The 21,889-nt window shown below is 34.1% G+C and overlaps 1 protein-coding gene across 2 annotated transcripts in view; it reads left to right on the top strand.

Moving 5' to 3' along the window:
* The window catches only part of BOD1L1 (biorientation of chromosomes in cell division 1 like 1), a 39,033-nt gene extending 17,144 nt beyond the window's left edge, over positions 1 to 21,889 (top strand). Inside the window, exons 11-25 of one of the 2 annotated variants that reach the window (XM_075752468.1) lie at positions 944 to 1,011; positions 2,419 to 2,488; positions 6,590 to 6,633; positions 7,561 to 7,648; positions 8,752 to 8,831; positions 9,448 to 9,532; positions 10,531 to 10,604; positions 11,669 to 11,744; positions 11,825 to 11,859; positions 13,781 to 13,826; positions 16,771 to 16,805; positions 16,920 to 17,004; positions 17,451 to 17,604; positions 19,194 to 19,337; positions 20,483 to 21,889. In XM_075752468.1, coding sequence (XP_075608583.1) covers positions 944 to 1,011; positions 2,419 to 2,488; positions 6,590 to 6,633; positions 7,561 to 7,648; positions 8,752 to 8,831; positions 9,448 to 9,532; positions 10,531 to 10,604; positions 11,669 to 11,744; positions 11,825 to 11,859; positions 13,781 to 13,826; positions 16,771 to 16,805; positions 16,920 to 17,004; positions 17,451 to 17,604; positions 19,194 to 19,337; positions 20,483 to 20,594 — 1,196 coding nt within the window. In that variant the 3' untranslated portion in view covers positions 20,595 to 21,889. Of the gene's footprint in view, positions 1 to 943; positions 1,012 to 2,418; positions 2,489 to 6,589; positions 6,634 to 7,560; positions 7,649 to 8,751; positions 8,832 to 9,447; positions 9,533 to 10,530; positions 10,605 to 11,668; positions 11,745 to 11,824; positions 11,860 to 13,780; positions 13,827 to 16,770; positions 16,806 to 16,919; positions 17,005 to 17,404; positions 17,605 to 19,193; positions 19,338 to 20,482 lie in introns of those variants that run through there. The other variant, XM_075752469.1, reaches the window with a different exon arrangement.

The following is a 21,889-nucleotide window of genomic DNA, read 5'->3' on the forward strand; positions in this document are numbered from 1 at the left end:
TCAAGGAAAGATGCTGATCTAGTAAACTTGAAAAATGTTATTCAGTATTTATACAAGAAACAAACATGAGCCATGAAAATGTAAACTGCTACACAGAGGTATTTCTGTCTTGGTGCTTTGCTGAATACTTGTTGTCCATTGATGTACCCTCTGTAAGTACCAGTGGTAATGGTAGTCTTATTCTGTGGACCACAACCACAATTTAATCACTTCACATGCATCATTACTGAATTATCATGTTATAACTATTTTTGTTTAGGAAAAGCTGTATAAACAGACTTCTGAAATAGGTATCCAAAAAGGCTGTAGAGATCATATGAAGATGCTGTCTGCATGGCCTGTTTTTCAGATATTATAAGCATACAGGTGTTCCCATGGGGAATGACATGTGTGGGGTTTTAAGATTTTCTGAAATTACATTGACACTAACAGCAGCTACTGAGCTTTCAGTTTCTATAGAAATTGGATAATTTCAGTGGTTGTTATGGTTCTAGAGCTTATGGATTTAGATCTAATTGTCACTAAAAGAAAAATATTATCCTTAGTATTAACTCTGAGCTCTGCATTCATTCATACAGAGGTAACTTGCTGTTTGGAACTTGGTCTGAAAATCTGTTGGTGTTGGGTTTTTTTTAAGTAAGAGAAAAAGCCAAAGTCAGAATTCATAAATAAGCTGTGGTAAATCCCAATAGTCCATATTTCCCAATCCTTTTGTATTTAAGGAAAACATAGAAGTACTTGTGTTCTTGCAGATGCCAAGTTGGGTTTTTTTGAGCTGGTTTGCTGCAGACAGACTTGCTATTGTTTCCGTTGCCTACAGGAAAGGATTAAATTGATGTGCTGTGTTCATTGAGGCAGTACTGAGAAATAGCATCCTACTATAGCATGAGATAAATACAGCATAATGTAATCTAATAATTCTAACATATTTGTATTTCATTAGGCAATAATGCAGCTTTACCAAAGTTGGCAGAAGAACTAGAATTTGAAAGTAACTTGAGAACTGACGAGGTATTTATGTTATTTTGAAAATTTTTTACTATACTGTTTCTTGTATAATTATACATCTTGCTAGGGTTTCTTACTATATCTTTTGATTTTTGTGCAGCAAAAATGGTATTTGAACTTCAAAACATTTGAAGGGTCTTTTTTCAGATTATTCAGCTGTACTTTTCTAAGCAGCTGGCATTTAAATTGTGGGCTGTCCACGTTATTCTGTGGTAGAACCAATTCCCTCCCTCAGCCACGCTCCTTCTGTGACCATGACATCAAAGTTTGCTTTTTTTAGAATTGGTCCTACTGCATGCATGTCGCTTGTGATAATACTTGCAAAATAGCCATACATGCCTTAGCACCTGCAGTTGGCAATTTTTAGTTTAGTGCTTTGAAATAGTAAACATACACTGCTCTTTGTTTCATTGTATCACTTCCTTGCCGGTCTTCAGACTCACCCGTTCTCTGTGTTTGAGGAACACTTGCTGCTGTTGTGTGTTTTGATAACTAAAGCCTGTTATCTGCCATAACAGAAGAGTAGGGCATCCTGGATAATCTGCGGTATTGGGGCTCACGGTCACCTGTAGCTTGTGTAAGACCAAAGTTGAGCCTGTCTGTCTGTGTGTCTGTGCTGTGATCCATACTAGCCAGGATTCCACATGGGTTAATTCTTCATTCAGATGCAGGACTGTATTCATATCTTGCCAAACTCTGATAACGAGCGTTTTGAGGGAGAACATGGTTCAAAGCCTTCCAAGCATCTGTGAAAGGGTGGATCTGCACAGGGCTGCTGGCTGCAGCTCCAGGGCAGACCAGTTGAGTTTCACCTGCAGACAGTTGTGCTGTTTGCCAGCAGAAGATAGTCCTAGAGTCAATATAGCCATGTTCATATGGCACTGTATCTGAGTTTACAGTGTCCAGATCTGACTTAGGTACACTTGGCTCCATAGGGCATTATCTATGCAACAGTAACATATAGCTGATCTGCAACTTGAATAAGAGAAAAACCAACCCCACACCAAAACACATGAGTTGAAAAGAGTTCACTGTACCTTATTATACATTGCAGATACGTATTTTTCTGTATATGTGACCATTTCTAGAATATTGTTTGTATCTGGAACTCAGAGTAAGTGTTGCACCTTGACTTCCTGAGATTTCTCTTGAGATCTCCTTTTTTTAAACTAATCTCTGGTACCAGTGTTAACTCTGAGGTCAAAGTTAGGCACTGTACCGTTCAACAGTAATGTGATCCAGCTCTGCAAGTGTTCCTTATTAATACTTATACTACTGTCTTAAGAAAGCTTTTGAAGACTTTTATAGATCATTGATAAGACAATGTTCATCATGATGTGAGGGAGGGGAGTGAGACATACTTGTTCTGGATGTCTTCAATACTTTTGTTTCTTTTGATTTTGCGTTTAGTCACAACAGCCTGAAAGTCCAAGAAGTGAAGAGGAATATGCGGATGTTCATACTAAAGAATTTCAAAAAGGTGATTTTTATACTGATAACAACTTTTCATACTGATTTGACTATTACTTAAGATGGGAGGCTTGTAGATTTGATATATACTATGTGTAAAGGGTTTGAAGCAAAGCCTGCAGAAATCTTCTTGAAATGTTTCTGAGAGCTCATGTGGCTTTGCATTTGGTTGGTGGGAAAGCAGGAGGGTCAGCCTTTTCTTCCAATGTGCTATACTGAAAGAAATGTGGAAAGCATTTAGGGTTTTAAAAAAGTAGACTGCTAACATTCTGTTTAAAATCAATAAATACAGAAAAACATTTGCCCAGGAAAGATACAGAAACTTCCCCAAAGAATAGCTTTCTTCCTTATAAACTTAGAACATCCTTGTTTTGGGTCTTGTGACAGGCCTGGTGAGGATATGACAAGAGCAAGCACTGTATGACTTAGGTCACACATACTTTACAGAAAGAAATTTTTTTTTTTTAATTCTTTCTTGCTCTCCAGAAGATTAAAATATTTCTGACTATCTACTGAAACTTGAAGAGCGCATATAAGTGGATAACCACCTAGCTAGAAATCTCAGTTAGTCAACTTGTATCTGTGCTCAATAATTCCTTTTCCATGTATTAAATTAATCTTCAATAGGACAAAAAAAATCCCTGTTTCCCAAAACCATGGTTTTTTTTAAAATGTGTTGCAATTGTTTGACTTTCCTATTAAAGCAGAAACAAACCACTACTTTGTTCCTGTCTTGTGGATTTTGTACTCCAGATGCATTACAGAGATGTTTACAACACTACCAGATGAGAGTTAATCCTCAGTTAATGGAGTAACAGGCAAAACTAAAGTGAATTCCAAGAGGTACCAGTGATACTGCTGCACATAGAGTCCAAAGAGGTTAAAGATGTATTTCTTCTTATAGAAAGTTGCAGCTGAAAGCCTAAATGTTATGAAAAGCCACCCTGCAAGCTCACTTCTAGATTTTTAGACATGCACACCAAAATAACCATTTACTGAATAGAAGACAAAAATATCAGTAAGGTGAGATACTAGCATTGGTATAAAACTTTGGATTCCTTTTTATTCTTGGAGTAGGTCAAATTCACATACCTGGTTTAGTACATTCATCTCTGTGATAAGAGACATGCTCTGCTCACAAGAAAGAAAATGTAAACCCTGAGAATGGATTAGGAGAATGTGGTCTTCAGAACAGGAGATCCAAAACTTGAACCAGTTTGTCTGTACTGTGAGGTTTCTTTGAAGCATCTGAAAAACTGTGCCTCTTCACTCAATCTTGCAGACAGACAGGACTTGAAAATGTGCAGATTGAACGAGCTGTGATAATCTTTTTCCATGTAAAATGTTTAATGAAAATCCATTTGTTGTGTAAATAATGTTGGATATGACACACATTGAAGAATAATGCTTTGTAGCTCTTGGTAGAGAGGTGTTGTGGTTTTTTTTTCTTTTTCTCCCCACTACACAATAATCTCTATATATATGTATATATACATGCATATATACATATAGCTCAACGTACGTAAAAGGAAGTTGTTTAAAAGACAAATGTGTGTCCTGTCATGAGTATGAATAGCAGACACAGTAGTTTAGTAGTCCAAGATTCCTTGGTATGTAAACAAATCATTGCTGTTTGAGTGGGTAGGATCTAGCTCTTCATTTGACACTGCTTTAAAAATTGAAATATGTTGTCCAACTAAACAGTGTAGCTGTGGAAGAATTGTTGCTAAAACATGTAGATTTAAGAAATTAGCTACAAATTATATAAAATTGTACGTAGAATTGAGTGCTTTTATTGGATCATAGGTTTATGTTCTTACTGTAGCTGGAGGGAAAACTGCTTGGAATGTTTTAGCAGCTTTTTTTTTTTAATTAAAATATTAATTGCCCTTATGAATGAAACTTTAAGTCTTTTGTAGAACGCTCAATGGAGCACCTTTTTTATGATTCTCTTTCTATGAAATGGCTTTGAAACTTAAGGATTTTTTTTTGAAAGTGCAGAGTGCTCATCCACTCCCATACTTCATAATTATTTTCCACATTTTTGTGATATGGAAGGCTAAGGCTCTACTTTTATCAGAGTTAGAGTACAGTAGAGTCTAGCAATTGGACAATTTCCTCATATGCACTGTATCAGCTACAGGTCTCACTAGTACAATTATGTAAACTTTAGTTCTCTGGAAGCATAATGTTACAGCATAGTTTCCTCATATTTTACTTCATCCCATGATCCAGAACCTTGGGTTGTGATGGGTAAAAATCTGATTCAGATGCTAGAACTATATTTGAAATGTCAAAGTTACCATATTTTTCAAAGGTGATAGCCCTGTGATTGCCTGTATTTTAGCCATAAAATGATTCTCAGTTATCCTATGCTTTAGAAATCCATATTTTTTTTCTTTTTTCTTTTTTCTTTTTTCTTTTTTCTTTTTTCTTTTTTCTTTTTTCTTTTTTCTTTTTTCTTTTTTCTTTTTTCTTTTTTCTTTTTTCTTTTTTCTTTTTTCTTTTTTCTTCTTTTTTCTTCTTTTTTCTTCTTTTTTCTTCTTTTTTCTTCTTTTTTCTTCTTTTTTCTTCTTTTTTCTTCTTTTTTCTTCTTTTTTCTTCTTTTTTCTTCTTTTTTCTTCTTTTTTTCTTCTTTTTTCTTCTTTTTTCTTCTTTTTTCTTCTTTTTTCTTCTTTTTTTCTTCTTTTTTCTTCTTTTTTCTTCTTTTTTCTTCTTTTTTCTTCTTTTTTCTTCTTTTTTCTTCTTTTTTCTTCTTTTTTCTTCTTTTTTCTTCTTTTTTCTTCTTTTTTTCTTCTTTTTTCTTCTTTTTTCTTCTTTTTTCTTCTTTTTTTCTTCTTTTTTCTTCTTTTTTCTTCTTTTTTCTTCTTTTTTCTTCTTTTTTTCTTCTTTTTTCTTCTTTTTTCTTCTTTTTTCTTCTTTTTTTCTTCTTTTTTCTTCTTTTTTTCTTCTTTTTTCTTCTTTTTCTTCTTTTTTCTTCTTTTTTCTTCTTTTTTCTTCTTTTTTCTTCTTTTTTCTTCTTTTTTCTTCTTTTTTTTCTTCTTTTTTCTTCTTTTTTCTTCTTTTTTTCTTCTTTTTTCTTCTTTTTTCTTCTTTTTTCTTCTTTTTTCTTCTTTTTTCTTCTTTTCTTCTTTTTTCTTCTTTTTTCTTCTTTTTTTCTTCTTTTTTCTTCCTTTTCTTCTTTTTCTTCTTTTTTCTTCTTTTTTCTTCTTTTTTCTTCTTTTTTCTTCTTTTTTCTTCTTTTTTCTTCTTTTTTCTTCTTTTTTCTTCTTTTTTCTTCTTTTTTCTTCTTTTTTCTTCTTTTTTCTTCTTTTTTCTTCTTTTTTCTTCTTTTTTCTTCTTTTTTCTTCTTTTTTTCTTCTTTTTTCTTCTTCTTTTTTCTTCTTTTTTTCTTCTTTTTTCTTCTTTTTTCTTCTTTTTTCTTCTTTTTTCTTCTTTTTTTCTTCTTTTTTCTTCTTTTTTCTTCTTTTTTCTTCTTTTTTCTTCTTTTTTCTTCTTTTTTCTTCTTTTTTTCTCTTTTTTCTCTTTTTTCTCTTTTTTCTCTTTTTTCTCTTTTTTCTCTTTTTTCTCTTTTTTCTCTTTTTTCTCTTTTTTCTCTATTTTCTCTTTTTTCTCTTTTTCTCTCTTTTTCTCTTTTTTCTCTTTTTTCTCTTTTTTTCTCTTTTTTCTCTTTTTTCTCTTTTTCTCTCTTTTTCTCTCTTTTTCTCTCTTTTTCTCTCTTTTTCTCTCTTTTTCTCTCTTTTTCTCTCTTTTTCTCTCTTTTTCTCTCTTTTTCTCTCTTTTTCTCTCTTTTCTCTCTCTTTTTTCTCTTTTTCTCTCTCTTTTTCTCTCTCCTTTTTTTTTCTTTTTTTTTCTTTTTTTTTCTTTTCTTTTCTTTTCTTTTCTTTTCTTTTCTTTTCTTTTCTTTTCTTTTCTTTTCTTTTCTTTTCTTTTCTTTTTTTCTAATATTGTTAAAGAGAACATCAGATGCCTCTTACTTCCAACACTGAAAGTAAGTTTTATATAGTTTCAGGTAATCTGGAATCCTTTCAGAGAGGTGAAGTAGAGGATACTATGGTACTTGACTCTTGCTTAGCTTTTCTAATTATTTTTGTAATTGTTTTTTTAATAGATGTGCTGCAGCAGAATATTGCTTTGGAAAGAGAAACTTTTCATGTAAGTTCTTGATTTTTAAATTTACTCTCTAAGTCTGTGCTGCCTTTTTTTTTTCCTTACTTGTATTTCCTTCTATTTACATTAAATATTCTCTAAAGGAAAATACTATTTTTGTATATGCAGAGTCTATGTATATTGAGACTGTGCAGCTGTGTAGGTTGATGTCTAATTATTCTTTCAAATTTGCCAGTAAATAAATCTTCTTGTGTTGTTGTTCCACAGTCAATGACTATTTCAAGACTGTTGTTAACTGGCAGAAAAGAGAAGCTTGATTGTCCTCCTTGAGAATAGAGGACAAAAATTGGGATTATTCTTGGAGCTTTTGATCAGGACTAGAAATGTGTTATTTAATGCATCTATTGTGATTTCACAAGAACTTGGAACTTAAAGGGATGACTGAGAAAGTTGCAACTGTAAAGTGTTTCTTGTGAAGCAGAAACAAGACACTTAACACAGATGACAAGCTAAAAATGTGTTTGTGGTTTCTTAAACTTGAGTAGTAAACTTATTTATTACTGTATTGTGATGCTGGTTGACAATATTTGTGGTGTTAGTGAGATACTTCTGTTCCTGCATGTAAGAGGGTGTCCTTTTAAATCCAAAACTATTTTGTGTGAACTGCCATGATAAACTGCTTTTAAAGCACATAGTGGGGTGCTTAATTAAAACTGAGACTTTTTTCATTAAAAATATAAATTAGAAATTCTGAAAAATACTACGAGTCAGAAGTTTTTTCATGGTGCTATCCTATAGTAGTAACATTACTTGAGCTCTAGGAACAAATTGCTTTTGTAATACTGTTACTTTCCATTTTAATGCATGCTGTACTTGAAAGTAGCAAGTAGGAAAACTTTCTTCCTTCTGTGTTTATGAACTTTATGGAAAAAAGAAGTTAAGGAGTTATCTTTCGTTGCGTTTTATGTGTAGGTGGAAAACTTGGAGACCCAGTCAACTGAAGAACATAGATCTAGAGGAATACAATGTAAATCTTCAGGAAAAATGGATAAAGAAAAATGTAAGTGATACAGAACTACATGAATTTGTGCAAAGCTTTTCTGCTGCAAAACAAAGTTCTACTAAATTAGGCCAGAAAACTGTATTTTGGAGGAGAGAATGCAATATGGAGAATTCCAAACTCCAAAGTAATTGTTTTTCCCAAAACACCTTTTAATATTATACTTAATATATTTGATAAAAATACAGTAACAAATTTAATACTGCACGGAAGAGTATTATGGTAACTGTTTCAATCATAAGTGAACAAAATTTTTTGTTTAGTCTTTAAAATAATTACTAAATTTATCCTTTTTAAAATAAAACACAGGGAAGGAATATAAAGCTGAGGAAAACTGATCATCAGAGGAACATCTAGCCATTCAATGAACTTTGTGAGGCTCGATGCTTCCCTCTCTTAGATTGGAAAGAATTAAGTTTTTAGTGTAGCCTTTTATCTCTCTAGAAGCAAAAAGTGAGAAGGAAGTCAGTCCATTGAATGGCATAAACATTTCTAGGTTAAAGTTAGATAAACTTAACTTACTTCTAAGTTAGACATTTGGTTGAGATTGTAATTGTGAGACCAACTATGTAATATCTATTCAAGCTTTGCCCTCAACTGCTTTTTGTCTTTTCAGCATCAGTGCAATTAAAAAGAAAAAACAACTATTAGGATAACCATTAATGTCATTTTTATAACAGTTTTTATTCTACTTCTAAGAATTTTGATTTGATGGAGTAATTAGAAATCATGCTGTATTCATTATACTGTCCCACACAGCATTAACTGCTTTCTCTGTATCTGGGTGTGTTCCAGTTAAGGTTGATGTTATATTTCTTGATCATGTAGTACCTGTAAATTTCAATTTTGAGCTTATCTTTAAAAACAAATAAACAAAAAACCAAACCCCACCTGTAACAATGTAAAAACCATGGAATTCTTTTTTGTAATTGTTTTGTCTTCCCTTTTCAGAGAGGGGTTAGCATTACTTTCTGTTCATATTTTTGTAAATAAGACGCTGCTTTTCAGAATCTTTTGAATTGCACTGATGATGAGCTGATATAAAAGTCACATCAAAATCTGACAAATGCAGAAGGCACTTTTTTAACAGTTTGTTTTTGCAGGTAACCAGCTGATTGCTCAGGATGTGAGAATAGATGATGAACAAAGTCATTGTTCCAAAACGAAACCTGATAACATCAAGGTATTTTCAAGAATACTTTTTTTTTAATGTTCTGTAATTGTAATGTAAATAAGATGGAAATCTTTATTTCTGTGGTAGTTTATTTTGGGAGGTGTTTTCATTATTAATTGTATTCTACTTTTGCATTGTCTTGAATACAAAATAACTGACTGTAGAATGTTACTTTTCAAGGGGGAGATCATTTAAAAAAAAAAAAAAAAAGGCAAGGGTCCGTGTTGTATAGTTAGGAGCTTGGGATCGCATGGAGCATTGCTGGATCCCAGCTGTCCAGTCAGTTCAGCTTCTTCATGGTCATACTGATCTGAGATCTGCAAGAGGGTATTGTACTTTACCCAAGTTCTGGGTTTGCACTGATCCCTTCTAAGTCAAAACAGGAATTCAGGACAAAATAGATGATCCTTTTAAGAGTACATGCAGAGTATTTGGGACTATCTCACCCACTGATTTTGGTGAAGCTTCTCAGACTCAAAGATTTTAAGAGATAATACAAAATCTTGATGAGTAAAATAACTACTCCTGTATTGGGGTGTGGTGGGTTTTTTTAGTATAAGTAACTGACAATGATCTTAATGGTTTAATTTGTGATCTTTAATTTTGTTGTTTCAACATAATGTAGGAAGTTATTGCAGGCGATACAGCAGAAATGTCCGAAGAAATTGATGTAAAGCATACATCTCCTAAAAGTACAGTGGAAGAAAAAGGTAATCAAACTGCCCATTCTGGGCAATTTTCTGAACCCATACTAAATGTTAGTTTCTTTTCATTTTTCTGAGAAAAATTAGGAACTTGATCCCAGTTTGATCCCAGCAAATAGTTGCATGTATTCTGTAGTTGCTGTCTGTTCTGTTACTGCTATCAAATAATGCATTAATCCTAGTTCCTTTAACAGTCAGAGTAGATTTGATGTTTGTGCCGTGCTATCACCCATTCACTCCGTTATTGCTTCAGTATGTACCTTGGGTAGGAAAACTAATTGCAAATAAACAAGTAGATGGGGAAATGGCATGATCACGGTATGTGACAAGAACTCCTCCTAACTCTGACCACAAATAAGAAGTGTCCTTCTATGAAAAAAACCCATGACATATTCACCATCAAAATCAGCCCAGTTTGTTTCTGTAGAGAAACCAACCAGGAAAGAGTGTGCAAGTTGCACTGTCACAGTTGACTTATTAATTGCACTAAAATAAATAATAAAAGAAGGTATGTTCACAGTGTTGATAGTGGCTTTAATATGACTTCAATCTGTCTATGTGTGAACAGTGTATCTTCCCTAATGTTACTTTGACCTATTAATAGTTGTCTCTCCAGTGAGCATGTTGACAAGTCTGAAACTGTTCTGCAATGAGCTTGTATCCTCAGCTTCCTGTTTCATGGAATGTGGGAGAAAATCGAATAGTGGCTTATATTTATCTTACCATTTTACAGCGGGTCATACTCTCGAGCTTTTGTTTTTACCTTAAATTAGAACACCTGTCTAACCCATCTAGTGTTATGGAAGCATTCTGGCAGACCAATATGTTGTTGCTACAAGGCAAATAGTGTTAAATTTCTGATGGGTGTTTTTAGGGAATTTTGGGCCACAGAGTGAAATAATGCTTTTAGTGCAGAAGTTGTCGCTTGTACCGTTTTCTTTGTCTTATAAAACAAAGGTGTACAATTTCTCTCTTTTTGGTTTTTTTTTTTTGTATGTGTGAAGATGAATTTACCATTGAACGGGATATGTCTGAAAAGGAAAAGCATGGTCCAGAATCAAATGAAAATTCTCCAGAGGTGAGTGGTCTTATTCATATAAACTAACTGAGATAATGTGGTTTCACACTGAAAATAAGTACTTCATCTTTGTCTTTTGTTGACAGCAATATTAAAACTTTTATTTCACTGACTCAGAAATAGCTGTGAAATTGTGTTTGATATTGTAAAGTACCAAAGACTCAGGTAGTTCTGTGTCACAAAGCAAAACTCACAGATCATAGGATGTTAATGGCGGGTAATTAAAGTAGAAGTAACTCCCTTCCTACACTTAATAGAATATGTTTAATAGAACTATATAGATAGCAACTCTGTAGAGTTGTATAGAAATCATATTTTCTGAAAACCTTGTAATTGAGATGTGGAGAGTTTAGTCACTAGCAAGTATGACTTGGTTTTACAAAAATATTGTCACTCAACAATTTTAAAACTCTTTATGTTATCTCTTAGACATATTCTACAGTGGTGGTTGTAAACAAATGTCTGAACCCTAGAGATTAAAATTGTTGCTAGCCCTTAGAAATAAACACAGTTCTCATGAAGATGTCAGGTTTTGTCATTCACTTTTTTTGTTTCTAATTTGGAATTGGAAGAAAATTTAAAGAATAAATTGTTGCATTTGTTCACTCAAGGCTTGAGTCACTACGATCCATTGTGGGGGGGAGACATTGCTAGACTTCGGTAAATGCTGAATGAGGCACTTACCCTTCTTTCCTTGTAAATAGGAGGAAGTCTATTATTGGGAATTTTGTGATCTGAACATCTGACCATATTCATTACTTGACAGTTGTCTTTCAAAGCTTAAACTTCGGAATAAGAGGCCTTTCTTACTAAAAGCCCTATTTATATAGAGAACATCACCAATCTGGATATTGGGATATTGTTTCTTTTCAGTTCTATAAATAGATATCATAACAGGCAGTGTCTCTTCCTATGAAGCCTGCCTCATCTGTATTTTTAAACCGATGACCGTAACGTCTGTCACTATCACATTATGAAGCTAGCAGCAGTCTTTGTATTATGTTGCTCAAATGCTAAATGTCAATTACAGGAACTAAAATATTTTTGTCCTTTACTTTTAATAGGGAAATCAGCCTGTAATAGTGAAAAGGAAAAGGGGAAGGCCTCGTAAATACCCTCTTGAAACTGTACAGCCTGGTGGTAAGTAGTTCATAATGTATATGTGGAAAAACAAGGAAAGTAGTGACATTCAAGTTCTGAATTCATATTTCTTCCCTCAGGTGGGGAGTCAAAAGCTGATATGAGCACTGGGAATGTAAGTGCCTTTATTTTGTTTGGGTGCATTTAAACACAGTAATTCAAGAGCCATTTATCCGTTTAACAGTTAATGGTATTTCAGAAACATCTTACGGAAAACTTGATAATTGAGTTCAGTCTATTAATAGTATCTCCTAATATACCTGAACGTTGTAAGCAAAATATAATACTAAGTCAGAACACAGCAAATAACCTAACAGGATCAAGTTAGTACAACATACTTAATACAAATCTAAGTGTTGCACTGGCTAGCAATTTACTTGTACACAGGATGAAATTCTGATTGTGTGCACATGTCTTAATTTATACTGAGAGTAATTTTGGCCTGAAGATCAAGGGTGACTTTATTTTGAAAATGTGAGATTTTTTTTTTCTCTATTGAACCTATCATAATAATAGCTCACAGTAACTCTTAATATCTGTAAAATAAAGTATTGTGTAATGCAGTTGTATTATCTATAGTACAGTGTGTGCAATTCATTTAAAAGATAGAGACATTCTGGTTAGTAACTTAAGAGCTCGTGAGACATATCTCTGTATTTTAAAGGTCAGCAATACCTTAATTTCTTTAACCCCCGTGAAGTACATTCACTGCTAAGAAAAGGATTCTATTGGGAGTTGTCTCTGCCACCCAGTTGGATTACAGCACAGGGTAGTAATGGATCAGGCATATTTGTGGGGTACAACTAGTTGGATTTATTCTGGTGGAAGGCTCTTCTCTTGGGAATTCCTGTATGTCATAATCAACATTATTGTTTAGAAAAGAGCTGATTTTAAAAATGAAGTTGTATTGAAACTCATGTTTTCTGCCTGCTTGCCTGGTGATGTGCCAGCTGGCATGGGTATCACATAGAGAGCAGGAGTTCCCATCCCTGCTTGTTCGGTCCGTGCAGTATTTCAGGCAGCCCTTTGAGTCCTGTCCCTTCTACAGGTCTAATTGAGTTTTGTTTCAGCGTTCCTAATCTTTTTTTCTAATCTTTTTTCTAATGTTTTGGTTTTTTTATTCCCCCTATATTAACCTAATGAAATGTAATTTGGACTGGTGTGGGTTTTGGTGTTTGTTTTTTTTCTTTTTTTTTTTTTTTTGGGGGGGGGGGGTGAGGTTATTTTGTTGTTGTTTCAAATAAGAATTAAATCTAACTTTAAAACCTCCCTCAAAATAGATATACCTTGGCACCCTCAGTACTGGAACAGAATCATCTTGTTCTAGTTCGACTGTTTTAAAGGTCTCGTACCTCTTAGTGATGACTGATTGGTGTGTCAGTCAGGAGGAGCGATATCTGCCCTCCATCTGAGATCAAGGTTCTATAAGGTGAGATGTTACCTTTGCATGACAGTGTCCCCTAGACTGCTTTGAGAACATGTTGTCCCTTCAAAGGAAGGGTAGACATCCTAGTGTAGTCATTCAGTAACAAAAGCAACTGGATTTTTTGGACAGTCGTCATAGGAGATTATGTAATTATACATAGCTCTTTCTGCATTCTGGGTAAATATAAAATTCTGGTGGTTTATAATTCTGCAAATCTGTACGTATGATTACATAAAGTGACTGCACTAAACTTTTTTGTACTGTTGATAATTAAGTTTTCAGAAATGTATTTGACTGAAACCGCTTTTGACTTTGTCTTTTATTGCAATGATTTTAGTGTTAGTTAAGTTACTAAAACTGGTATGAGTTCTTTTGTTTATGGGCTGATTTAACTCATTTCAAATTTTTATCACAAATGGAAAAATGCACGCTACTGCTAAGAAACTCAGGACAAACCTCCTGTATGCTCATTATTCTATTCATTTTTTCTAGATTGCAGATGTGTTCTATGAATGGGAGTGAGTTTCTGTGTTTATGTAATACAATCCTGGATTTTTCTGATTTTTTTTTAAGTTAAACTACCACCTTTTTTTTTTTTTTTTTATTTCAGCTGCAGTTTCCTATCTTTGTAAGTAGAGGAAAAACGCCTCAAATAGGTAAGCAATTGATATCTGCTTTAACAAATAAAACAAAAGATGGAAGAAATAGAGGAGAATTTTCCAGAAAATCACATGGGTCCTTCCTAAACGTTATGTCTGGCAGTCAGTATTATTAAAGTGTGAAAACATCTGAGTAAACAGAACAGTGAAGACTTGTCCCTAATTCCTACTGAGTTTTTAATTTAAAAAAGAGCAGCTTGATAAAAACTTATTTCAAAGATGCAGCAGCACTGTTAAGTGCTGAATAATGCATTGCAGACCATACAGAATAATTTATTTGTGTGGATAGGCACATGGCAGAGCTTCAGAGGCAGGTAGGTACTCCATCAAACTTAGTGACTGTTCTGCATTTCTGCTTATGTTCTTTCATACGGTGACTGTCAATCACACTTATTACATTAACTTTTAAAATTTCAAATTTTGTTCAGTTAATTGGATTATCTGTGGATTTGTGTCTAAAGAGCTGAGTGATAGCTTGAGGGGATAATTCTCCTTTCACAACTGGTGTAAGATCTTTAGAAGATGATCGTTTAACTTTACTCAGAAATGTACTTTTAGAGCTTCAAACTGAAGTCAAATAAAGTGAGATACTTCTCTATTTCTCTTTCCTATTCAAACGTCTGTCATTTGTAAGAGGTCAAACTTGGTGAATTTTAGATGGCATAGTTAATTTTTTGCATGTACGGAGTCTGAACTGCACTAGTGGTTTAAATGTGTCTTCTTAATTATGGCCATTCATAAAATAGACTTTAAAATCTATTGAGGAAGCAGACGAACCTGAAAGGCAGGTTAAAAAAGTGGTTTGTAACATTCATGCAACAAATCTGAGAAAACAAGTATGCAAAACAAATCTTGTGGAGGTTCCAAAAGTTTAGGTTTCTACAGAGGTATTAATCTGGTGGCTCTGCACATAGGCACTGTTTCCTATTTTCTCCACATCTGTTAAAATCCATATGCTTCAGAATTGTCTCTGAAGGGTTAGCTGGTTGTGTGGTACTTGTTCTCTATCAACTGTAAAGAGAATAGACAAGAATGTGTGAAAGGCGTAAAAGTGCATTCTGGTTTGCTTTTTATTCAAAAGGACAGACACCTGACTGTATTTAAAGCTTCATTTAATGTGTTAAGTAACATTTCATTTTCCAGGTAAGAAAAGGCTGTTGCTGTCACAGCAATATTAAGAAGAGTGTATAAAGTGGCTGAAATATCCTGTTAAACTTTTCATCATACATTAGCATTCATGTGAGAAAAGGGGTTGAAAACCCCTAGCAGTGGAAAAAAATCCAAAGTGGAATCCCTCTGTGCAGTTCACTTACTCTGGTAATTTCTGGGTGTTCCGCGTGAGGGTTTGCGATAGGGACAGGCTCGTATATGGAGTGGGAAGCCAAGAGTTTCTCTTCAGTCAGTACAACTCATGCAGTTAAGAGACATCTGTTTTTTGAAGGCAGCATCCTCACATAACACTGACACTGAACTTCAAACTAAAATTATTTTGGACTGATCAGCGGTTGCTGCTGTAAAGTTAGTAAGATTTTTACATACTATAGATGCTTATTTTTATACTTGAGGAAAAAGTACATTTTCACATCCTAGAGAGAGTTGTGCCGCTTAAGAAAGGTGCACCTCATACTGGCATGGAGTATTCTTCAGTCAAAAACCATTTTGCTTACAGATTTGTCAAAAATACCAGAATTTTGAAGTATCTGTTTTTTGAACACAACAGAACTAGTAAATGTTGGTTATATGTGTAAAACTTATACTTATACTTAGTGTTATACTTCGTGTAAAACACTTAATACAGTGGACAGGCCTATGTTTTATTGCATTTTCTTATTGAATAAACTTTTCCGTGTTTTATTTCATTTGCTTTTGTGTAAAACTTTTTCCCTGTAACCTTAACAAAAGAACTCCAGAAGACTTGTATGTGAATTTTAGAGTATGTTTCTGCTCTTTGAGATCTGTTTTTGATCCATTGCATTGACATTCTTCTGTCTGTTCTGTCAGTCTAATTGGTAATGGATTTAGACTTTGTGTCATCTTTTGCGTAGCTTTCAGAAAACAAAAATAGTTATGGCAGGGAAAAATGATATAAAAACTTGCTTTTGTTTAGATTGCTTCTCTCCTTTTATTGCTAAGGATTTTTTTCTTTGCAGTGTTGCAGATAATTCCATTTGACAAAGCTCAAAAGCTTGTCAAATAATCTCTTATCATGGAGTTAGTCAGGGTAGAAGTGCTAAGCATCTACCATGGAGAGAGGCTAGGTTGAGATGTGGATTGCAGGGCTATAAATGTATTTCAGTATGCACAGGCTAGTCTACAAGAAGTACTGAACTGGCAGTAAGAAGTACTTCAACAGAGGAGGTCAGGTAGTTTGCATACCAGCTATTAGACAGGTTTTAAATGTTGTCTTTTTGAGCTACAGCCATCTTTGTGCTTCACCATGGGCATAGTTAAGCACTAGGAGAGTTTGCCTGGAGGGACTCTTGGAGACTCAAAATTGGATTGAACAAGATCTAGAGCAGTGTGAACAGATCAATTCTTTTACCCATGCTTTGAACAGCATTAGATGACCTCTAGAGGCCCCTTCCAAGCTAAATTTTTCTGTGATTCTGTAATTCATTGACAGTAGTTAAAAGGGGTAAGTAACTTTTGCTTTTCCATTACAACACAGCGTCTGCAACAAAGCAATAAGTAATGTCATCATGTGAAAACTTGCTACTTAAAAAAAAAAAACCCACAACAAAAAACTAATCATTTTCCCAGTATCTGTATATAACAAAATACAACAATGCCATAATCTAAATTAGATAGGGACTTTAAATGTTTTCTGAGCTTCTGTACTGTTTATGCAAAGTTGACAGAGTTTGAAAGAACTCCTTTTTTAAACTGATTGGTGAAAGATTTGAAGTTCAGGATTAAGTTTTATTCTTTCCTTTCTTTTTAGGTACAGACATATCTAATAAGAAAGAAACAACAAATGTAAGTGCAACCATTTTAATTTGTAAGTTTATAAGCAGTATGTAATGAAAAACGTCTGTCTTCAATTTAAATTAAGTTGTTCTTGACTTACTTGCTTCCATTTTATTTTTTCAGGAAGATGAAGCTGAGAAAGCAGAAATGATTGTGCGGAAAAGGGGAAGAAAGCCCAGGCGTTCTCTGCTTCAATCGGAGGAAACTGGTAAAAACATGAAACTGTGCTGCTCCTAACAGAATGAGAAGATAGTTCTGTGCCTTTCTGTTTGCTAACAGCAACAAGATAAGCTTTATTCAATTTTCCTTTCATGAGAAAAAATCATTGAGTTACAGTAGTGTAAATATTATGTAAATATGTGTAAATTGCTGTAATCTCGTGTCAAAATTGCTACATTCCAGATGTTTCTATAAAGCCTCATGAATTTTCTATGAATTCTGGCTAGGAGCTGCATAAGTAAACTATGGTGAATGTGTTAGCAAGATTAAGTCAAACAAGTGTGAATTAAAAATGTTGAAGCATAAAGGAAATGGAAAATTACTTTCTTAAAATGGGATTTGTGAATAGAATACCTTTTCTAAACTAAGTGTCCATATCCCTTTTGGAGGGCTTTTGGAAAATTATAGCACATGTGTAAAATTTTACATGGACAGAAACACTGGAGCCAGAAAGAAAACGACGGAAATTAACATCATCTGAAGATGAACTAAAAGAGCAGGAAGAAGGTGAGGAAGATGATGATGAGGAAGATGATGAAGCACATTCTGGGGCCACAACTAGATCAGCCACAAGATTAGAGGCTCAAAGGTAACTGTGTGTAGAGATACCAATAGCAGGCTTTTTTCTACATTCTTCTCAGTTGTTGTGGGGTTTGTTTGGGGTTTTTTGTTGCTTGCTTTTTGTTCTTTGTTTTTAAATTGATGAGAATTATTCCCAAATAATTGTGGTTCTAACTTTAGTACCGCTCTTCTATGGATTGAGAAAAAAAAGGGGAGGTGGGGAAGCTGTTAAAAATGTCAAAAGACATTCTTAAATATGTCAGAAGGTAAGAATTGATCCTGTTGGCAGTCTTCATGCTAGTGATGTCTCAGAAGTTGAGTCTAAGGGCACTTAGTTCTGATAAATAGAAAGGGACCTCTGACTTGACTGTGCTTTTCACCATTTGATATTGGGAGTTTTAACAATGTGAAAATGTAATTATCTATGTCCATTTCTTTTTCCAAATATTATCCAAGTTAGATACATAAATTTGCAGTACCGAAGGATTTTAATTTCTAGTATGGTGATCTCAGACAGCAGTCTTAATGCAGAAAACTAGTGTGGTTCTGTTTTCAAGAAGCCATTCTTCACCTCCCTTAGCATAGGTCTGCCTTTTTGTAGGTAAACTGAATTATAGCAGAGTTCCTCCTCTTGACTTTTTTGTGGAAACAGATAGATACCAGCTTTGGGAAGTTTTAATTCATGTTGTTGCTGTCCAGAACAGAATTGGAGTCCAGGCTTTGGTTTTGTGTTCATAGTGAGATTTCTGTAAATTCACCGGATTTACTTCATTTCTAAGGATATCATATGTTATATGTTAGCCTTTGGGGCTTATTTGAAGTACACTCTTGCATTCACAATTTCAGAGCTGAATCAGAAAGTGGTTAAGTAGTCTTCATTTAAATACAAACTGTGAAGGTTTACCACTACCACTTAGGAAACAACAGTTTTGTTTTGGTAAAGGCAACGGGACTTCCTTTGGTCTCACATAATTGTTACCTCTAAAATTGTGATAAAAGGTTATATGTTTGTGTTTTCGTTCTGATTGCTTGTGGAAACATCTACCTTTTTATTTATATAGTTGTTTGGTTGGTTTTGTGTCTCAGACTTCCAGTACTTTCTTCATCTTCAGTATTGCTGGATTATCAGTTTTTCTGACTTAAGTAACCTGTATTCAAAACAGTGAAGTTATGATGGCCAGTAACCAGTTTTTCATGTTTTCACTAATACGAGTCCTTTGTTTACAATGGATAAGCAAATTCTCTTTTCTTCTACAGCCTGTTCACCTTTGCTTCTTTTGTTTTTCTGATGGTACTACAAGCTATTTTTTTAAACATGGACACTTATGTACCAGAATTACTGCAGATTTGGAACTAGGATTTTTATTTAGTTAATACTAAATATTGTCAATAAAGTAGCCTTTTGAGTCTACATTTGATATGAAAATGCATAGCTTGGCATTGCAGTTTGTGTCTCAAAGCATGCAAAGGTCTTTTTTCACTGTTTCTTTTGGCAACTTTGATTTAATTATTGCAAATACTGTGCAGTCTTAATTTTCTGCACTTGGATTGCAAGAAGAAAGTGACTTGGTAAAAGTATTTTGTTATATATACATTCATCATTCTTCTGTATTACAGAAAGCAGCCCAGCAAGCCAACCACACGTGCAACTTCAAAAGGCAGCAGTCCAAGTTCAGTTTCTCCTAGAAAACGACAGAACCTAGCAATGAAAAAAAGATCTCCAAGTGATACAAAAATTAATAAATCTCCTCCATTGACACAGTAAGTATTAAAGTTGAATCCACTTCTGTTATTTGTTTTGGAAGCCACTACATTATTTCTTTCCTTATATGTAATATACTGCTTCAGAATCTGAACAGCAGTCTAGCTTCACTCCGTTCTGTTCTCTTGTGATACATAAAAGCTTTTAAAGGATTTTCTTCTGTTTACGTCTTTTCTTTTTCTTCCTTTCTTTAACATTTGGAAGACTGGAATTTTTTTCCTTCTGTCCTCAGAAACCTCTTGGGAGAATCTAAAATGCTGTTACGCAGTATTTTAACTTGAGCTGTGATCTTTCCTGAATGGGAGGAAAGGCAGCTGTAGTTCAGGTTAAAGCAACATATGATGACATGGTTCTGATGCTTCAACAATCTTTCTAAGATCAGCTGATAAAAGAGGAGAAACTCTGAAAGTCCTTATATCAGGTTTTGAAAATATTTCCCTTTCCCTCCTTCCCTGGTACACTTTTTAATTTTTAAAGTTGAGATCACAGTGTAAAATCTTAGGGGAGTAATAAATGTGATGCACAGTTGCTATTCATCTTGTAGTTTATCTGTGCACTCTGAAATGTGGCAGTGTCTTCAAACTGAAGCTCGGGAACATGTGTATCACACACTGATCGGCTGTCACAGTTCACTTCATGTTAATTATTTTGCATGTTTATGAATGGCCAAGAGTTTAAGGTTGCAGCTGCAGTGTGGTGGGCTTATATATGGATGCTTAAATAGAGATAAGGGTACGTGATGTCTGCCCTTTACTCTCTCGTGCATGCAAGACTTAAGCCGCTATTGCTGTTCTTCTGTCTTTGTGAGACAGAGCGCAAGGTAATGTAGTTCATTATATTCTGTTACAATCCACAAGTCTTTCCAAGAGAAAGAGGAGGAAGGAGGAGAGCTCTAGCCCCAAATTCTACATCTGGAGCACTCTTCCAACATACAGAATTAGTATGCAGTATCCTGCTAAGATGTGACGGGAGTGTGCAAGGTCTCCCTATGGGCTGTGCTGGTATATAATGTTTATATCCTGTTAATTCATGAGAGATGGACAATTCAGTTCCATCCACTAAGCAGAATTGTGCCTGACCACCTCTTTTGCTTTACAGGTCATTACAGCACATTGTTAAAATAATTATTAATAATGCTTTTCAGGTTAAAGATGCAGTCTACCAAGCGTAAAAGGGAAGACAGCCCAACAGCAGTGGTACGGAGAAAAGCCCAGCAGAAAACAGAAGAGACACCAGTAAAGAAAGCAAAACGATAATCTTTACCAGCTAGCATTGTTCATGGAAGAGGCAAAAGAAAAACGAAAAAAAAAAAACCCAACCATCTGTGCTTCTGTTTCTTTTAAAGCAAAGGGATTTGCACGTGCTTGTTTCAGAGCTCTAAGTTAATCAATGCAGTACTTTTAAGTTAAACTTAAAACAGCTTTATAAACTATTGTTTATACAGAATATTATGTACATTTATTTCAGATGAAAAATAAGTTTACTTTGTATCTGAATGAAAAACAAAGTAGTTATATATTTTATCACTGACTTGGAAAGTTGGGGTTTCCCAATGTGACATGCTAATGCAGATGCTTCCAACCCATGAGGCACCTCTGGGCCTCCTAATACACTTTGTATATAAACTTGTAAAAATAGGTTGTATTTTACTCTGTGTATGAATCTAATCAATGATGGACATTTTATTTATTATATGGAAAGCATTGGTCTGTAAACTTTAGTATATACCTTAGGTTTTTTTAATTATATATTTTACATTCTATGCAGATGTCAGTAGGAAACTTCCCCTCTGCTCCCCCAGGGCTGTCTAAAACCTGAAGTTCTCTAAAATATGCTCAGACAGTTGGTAAAGTATTTTTCTCGCATGCATTAAAGTAGTTTAGCATAGTGAAAGGGACTTGGCTCCTTTCTGTTCACATTTGTGACAAAGTATAAAATTTAAAATGTAAATCTTACTAGATTATATTTTCACTTGTGAATTTACTACCAACCTCAAGAAATAAATAGTATTAGGTTAGGTTTATTCACAGTCAGCCAACAGTACCCTGAAATGACAAGTTTTATTTTGCAACTAAACACCTGTTCTTTCAGTATTTTGTTTTTTTCAACAAGAGGGACCCATTGAAGTCAAATGTCACTTCTCCTAACTATAGAGCTTCAGCATTTTATGTTACATTTTATACACAGGTATTAAAAATAGCACCTGGTATTATTGCCAGAATCTTTTTTTAATGTATATTAACTCTGGTAAGAGCAAATGTTCAAGTGAAGTTGTATATAAAGTTAAACTTTTCTTATGATCAAATGTGTCTCTTGTTATGATGTGATGAGTTGCCAAACAATCTGAGATTATTTTAAGTGTTTTGTTGATATTCTGGTTTATAATTAAAAAGGATTGGGGGGGGGGGGGGATTTTACTTTTCTTTTTTCTTTTTTTTTCTCTTTTGTGAGGTTTTTTTGAACTTGTTGTAAGGCGGACGTTTCCGTCAGATATTCTGCTTGGTTTCTTACTGAGATTTTTATATAAAAATTACAAAATGTTTGCCAAAAA

This window comes from Balearica regulorum, chromosome 4 (assembly GCF_011004875.1).
Source record: "Balearica regulorum gibbericeps isolate bBalReg1 chromosome 4, bBalReg1.pri, whole genome shotgun sequence".
Classification (NCBI taxonomy): domain Eukaryota; kingdom Metazoa; phylum Chordata; class Aves; order Gruiformes; family Gruidae; genus Balearica; species Balearica regulorum.